Source organism: Conger conger, chromosome 13 (genome assembly GCF_963514075.1).
Source record: "Conger conger chromosome 13, fConCon1.1, whole genome shotgun sequence".
In the NCBI taxonomy this organism is placed as follows: Eukaryota; Metazoa; Chordata; class Actinopteri; order Anguilliformes; family Congridae; genus Conger; species Conger conger.
In genome coordinates, this window is record NC_083772.1 from 464,421 (window position 1) to 469,420 (window position 5,000).

At 50.6% G+C, this 5,000-nt stretch overlaps 1 protein-coding gene across 3 annotated transcripts in view; it reads right to left on the bottom strand.

The window, feature by feature from the left end:
• Nucleotides 1-5,000, bottom strand: part of dock10 (dedicator of cytokinesis 10) — a 98,061-nt gene that overhangs the window by 3,150 nt on the left and 89,911 nt on the right. For all 3 annotated transcript variants that reach the window (XM_061217124.1, XM_061217123.1, XM_061217125.1), the window contains 3 exons: nt 4,818-4,931; nt 1,634-1,780; nt 1,126-1,336 (listed from right to left, as the gene is read on the bottom strand). In XM_061217124.1, the coding sequence (XP_061073108.1) occupies nt 1,126-1,336; nt 1,634-1,780; nt 4,818-4,931 (472 nt within the window). The remainder of the gene's footprint in view (nt 1-1,125; nt 1,337-1,633; nt 1,781-4,817; nt 4,932-5,000) is intronic.

Sequence of the window (5,000 nt, forward strand, 5' to 3'; positions counted from 1 at the left end):
GCAGAGAGACGCTCATTTAACCAATCACTGCTCACTATGTTAGCATGGGCAGTTTGGGCTGTAACAGACTCAATGGTCTCTAGTCTGGGAAGTAACAGACTCACTAGTCTGTAGTTAGAACAGTGAGACTCGCTGGTCTGTAGTTTGGTCAGTGTGGGACTCACTGGTCAGTAGTTTGGTCAGTGTGGGACTCACTGGTCTGTAGTTTGGTCAGTGTGGGACTCACTGGTCTGTGTTCTAGTCTGTAATGGATTCACTGGTCTGTAGTTTGGTCAGTGTGGGCCTCACTGGTCTGTAGTTTGGTTAGTGTGGGACTCGCTGGTCTGTAGTTTGGTCAGTAACAGACTCACTGGTCTGTAGTTTGGTTAGTGTGGGACTCGCTGGTCTGTAGTTTGGTCAGCAACAGACTCACTGGTCTGTAGTTTGGTCAGTGTGGGACTCACTGGTCTGTAGTTTGGTCAGTAACAGATTCACTGGTCTGTAGTTTGGTCAGTAACAGACTCACTGGTCGGTAGTTTGGTCAGTGTAGGACTCATTGGTCTGTAGTTTGGTCAGTGTAGGACTCATTGGTCTGTAGTTAGGTCAGTAACAGATTCACTGGTCTGTAGTTTGGTCAGTAACAGACTCACTGGTCTGTAGTTTGGTCAGTACCAGATTCACTGGTCTGTAGTTTGGTCAGTAACAGACTCACTGGTCTGTAGTTTGGTCAGTAACAGACTCACTGGTCTCTCATTTGGTCAGCAACAGACTCACTGGTCTGTAGTTTGGTCAGTAACAGACTCACTGGTCTGTAGTTTGGTAAGTAACAGACTCACTGGTCTGTAGTTTGGTCAGTAACAGACTCACTGGTCTGTAGTTTGGTTAGTAACAGACTCACTGGTCTGTAGTTTGGTTAGTAACAGACTCACTGGTCTGTAGTTTGGTTAGTAACAGACTCACTGGTCTGTAGTTTGGTTAGTAACAGACTCACTGGTCTGTAGTTTGGTCAGTAACAGACTCACTGGTCTGTAGTTTGGTTAGTAACAGACTCACTGGTCTGTAGTTTGGTTAGTAACAGACTCACTGGTCTGTAGTTTGGTTAGTAACAGACTCACTGGTCTGTAGTTTGGTTAGTAACAGACTCACTGGTCAGGACGGTGCGTCTCTTGCACTGCTCCTCCACGTCTCCATGCTTCTTGCCGGACAGTGTGAACGGCGTCTCGAACACGAAGCGCTTGATGTTGTGATGGCGCTCGAAGTCCGTCCTCCGCTCCCGTAGCTCCTGCTCCTCAAAGTATGGCGTGACGTAGGTCACCTGGATGTAGGCAAACCTGGGGTCCAGGTCTTTAGGGTTCACCTGGAGGGGGAAGAGGAGACAGGGTCCAGCAGTGAGGGGCAGATGTGATATATAAAACTCAGCCAATCAGAGCTGGGTTCTACTGAGCTGACCCAATCAGAGCTGGGTTCTGCTGAGATCAGCCAATCAGAGCTTGGTTCTGCTGAGCTCAGCCAATCAGTCCCCTCATACCCAATACCCAAACCCCAGCCCTCACACCCAAACCCCAGCTGAACCCCCAAACCCCAGCCCTCACACCCAAACCCCAGCTGAACCCCCAAACCCCAGCCCTCACACCCACACCCCAGCTGACCATACCTTATTGGAGTCCTGGATCATCTTGACGTTGTCGGCCCCAAACTTGTCAGAGTAGAGTTTGAGCAGGCGCTGGGAGATCTCTGATAGGCCGGTCAGCTTGGGCTCCTTATAGATAAACTCCTTACTCTCCTCCTCCTCAAAGAAGCCCTGTCAGACAGACCCTGATTACATCACATCCTGTTTCTGCTCACTGATGTGTGTGTGTGTGTGTGTGTGTGTGTGTGAGAGAGAGCGAGCGTCTGTGTGTGTGTGTGTGTGTGTGTGTGAGAGCGAGCGTCTGTGTGTGTGTGTGCGTGTGTGTGTGAGAGAGCGAGCGTCTGTGTGTGTGTGTGTGTGTGTGTGCGTGAGCGAGCATCTGTGTGTGTGTGCGTGTGTGTAAGAGAGAGTGTCTGTGTGTGTGTGTGTGTGTGTGTGTGTGTGTGAGCGAGCGTCTGTGTGTGTGTGTGTGTGTGTGTGAGCGAGCGTCTGTGTGTGTGTGTGTGTGTGTGTGTGTGAGAGCGAGCGTCTGTGTGTGTGTGTGTGTGTGTGTGTGTGAGCGAGCGTCTGTGTGTGTGTGTGTGTGAGCGAGCGTCTGTGTGTGTGTGTGTGTGTAAGAGAGAGTGTCTGTGTGTGTGTGTATGTGTGTGTGTAACAGAGAGTGTCTGTGTGTGTGTGTGTGTGTGTAAGAGAGAGTGTCTGTGTGTGTGTGTATGTGTGTGTGTGAGAGCGAGCGTCTGTGTGTGTGTGAGAGCGAGCGTCTGTGTGTGTGTGCGTGTGTGTAAGAGAGAGTGTCTGTGTGTGTGTGTGTGTGTGTGTAAGAGAGAGTGTCTGTGTGTGTGTGTATGTGTGTGTGTGAGAGCGAGCGTCTGTGTGTGTGTGCGTGTGTGTGTAAGAGAGAGTGTCTGTGTGTGTGTGTGCGTGTGTGTGTAAGAGAGAGTGTCTGTGTGTGTGTGTGTGTGTGTGTGTGTGTGAGAGTGTGTGTGTGTGTGAGAGAGAGAGTGTCTGTGAGTGTGGGTGTGTGTGTGTGTGTGAGAGTGTGTGTGTGTGTGTAAGAGAGAGTGTCTGTGAGTGTGGGTGTGTGAGAGAGTGTCTGCGTGTGCATATGTGTGTGAGAGCATGTGTGAGTGTGTGTATATACGTGCGTGTGTGAGAATGTGCATGTGCGTGCGTGTGTGCGTGTGTGTGTGTGTGAGCGAGCGTCTGTGTGTGTGTGTGTGTAAGAGAGAGTGTCTGTGTGTGTGTGTGTGTGAGAGCGAGCGTCTGTGTGTGTGTGCGTGTGTGTGTAAGAGAGAGTGTCTGTGTGTGTGTGTGTGTGTGTGTGTGTGTAAGAGAGAGTGTCTGTGTGTGTGTGCTCGTGCGCAAGTGTGGAGGAAGGCATCAATCCTACATATCCCAGAAACCACTGCACTAAAGATTTTCACTTAAAACTTCCACAGAACATCTATCTGATTCTATAGTAGCATCATTTGGCAGGGAGTCCAGTACTGATGTAGGAAGTACATCACAATAGTCGACACTGCCCCCTTGTGGCAGCATAAGGAACAGCACCCTACCGTAGGATCTCCAAGTCTGCGCACTTTCTGAATGCAGTGCACTCGAGTGGGCTCAGAAATAGATATATTTTCATACAGAATTATACAGAAACATGCTTGGAAGCCTGGTAAAAGAGAATCTTCTGATATAATCCCTTCTTTGCCTGGTAAAAGAGACTCTTCTGATATCATCCCTTCTTTATCTTAAAAATCTCACAAAGGCAAGAAAGGTATGACAGCCTGTCAGCTCAGAGGGGCGGGGTCAGCTCAGAGGGGCGGAGTCAGCTCAGAGGGGCGGGGTGAGCTCAGAGGGGCGGGGTCAGCTCAGAGGGGCGGAGTCAGCTCAGAGGGGCGGAGTCAGCTCAGAGGGGCGGGGTCAGCCCAGAGGGGCGGGGTCAGCTCAGAGGGGTGGAGTGGTTGCCTTGTGGTGCAGGGAGAGCTCTGAGGTGCAGGGAGAGCTTGGGCGCTGAACCTCAGCAGAGCGCTAAACCCACAGAGGACAGGAAACAGCTGCACAGGCTGCTTCCTGCTCTCACAGCGCCTCTGAGAACACCTTCATTTAAAACACCCTTACTGACTGCCTTTTCTCTGTCTAAATTCACCAGCTGCTGTTACCAGCTCCTTCACTCACTGCCACGCAGCACTGTTTCTCTGTGTTCAGGAGAATTATTAATAAAGACATTTAAAAACGGAATCTAAGGTCAGGAGTAGGTTTAGGGTTAGGAATACAGTTGTGGTGATTCTGAAGCACCACGAGGATAAACTCAAAGGACAGGTTCCAAGAACTCTCAGTAGCTACAGGAAGTCTCAGGGTGCACAGGAACTCTCAGTAGCTACAGGAAGTCTCAGGGTGCACAGGAACTCTCAGTAGCTACAGGAAGTCTCAGGGTGCACAGGAACTCTCAGTAGCTACAGGAAGTCTCAGGGTGCACAGGAACTCTCAGTAGCTACAGGAAGTCTCAGGCTGCACAGGAACTCTCAGTAGCTACAGGAAGTCTCAGGGTGCACAGGAACTCTCAGTAGCTACAGGAAGTCTCAGGGTGCACAGGAACTCTCAGTAGCTACAGGAAGTCTCAGGGTGCACAGGAACTCTCAGTAGCTACAGGAAGTCTCAGGCTGCACAGGAACTCTCAGTAGCTACAGGAAGTCTCAGGGTGCACAGGAACTCTCAGTAGCTACAGGAAGTCTCAGGGTGCACAGGAACTCTCAGTAGCTACAGGAAGTCTCAGCGTGCACAGGAACTCTTAGTAACTACAGGAAGTCTCAGGGTGTACAGGAACTCTTCAGATATAACTGGGGCAGAATGCCTAGTTTGTGATGTGTGTTTTATGCTTGACACACATCACAGCGATGTATTAGGAAGAGATCACAGTGGAATGAATGCACACATAGGGTACACACAAATACAGAGCACACGTATGTACACACGCATGTAAACGGTGAACATCGACACGCCTCGTGTGTTAACAGCGCACGTTAGAGCAGCGATGGAGGGTGAGAGGGGAAGAATGTGGAAATAAAAGAGAGGAAAACTTACCGCGGCCTTCAGGAAAGACGAACACGGAGAAGAAGAGAGGAGAGGAGGGAATTAAAGAGACGGACAAACCAGTCGCTCAGATACAGGTGTGCACAGGTCACCCGTAGCCGTGGAAACGCGGCGCTGGCGAGCTCACCTGGCCGTAGAACGCCACGCGGTAATACCGCCCAAACAGCCGCTTCTCCGAGTTCACCACCTCCGTCACCTTCAGGTACGAGCGGTGTATGTCATAGTACAGCTCGGAGAGGCGCTGTGGAGAGACACACACATTACACACACACACACACACACACACACACACACACACACACACACACAT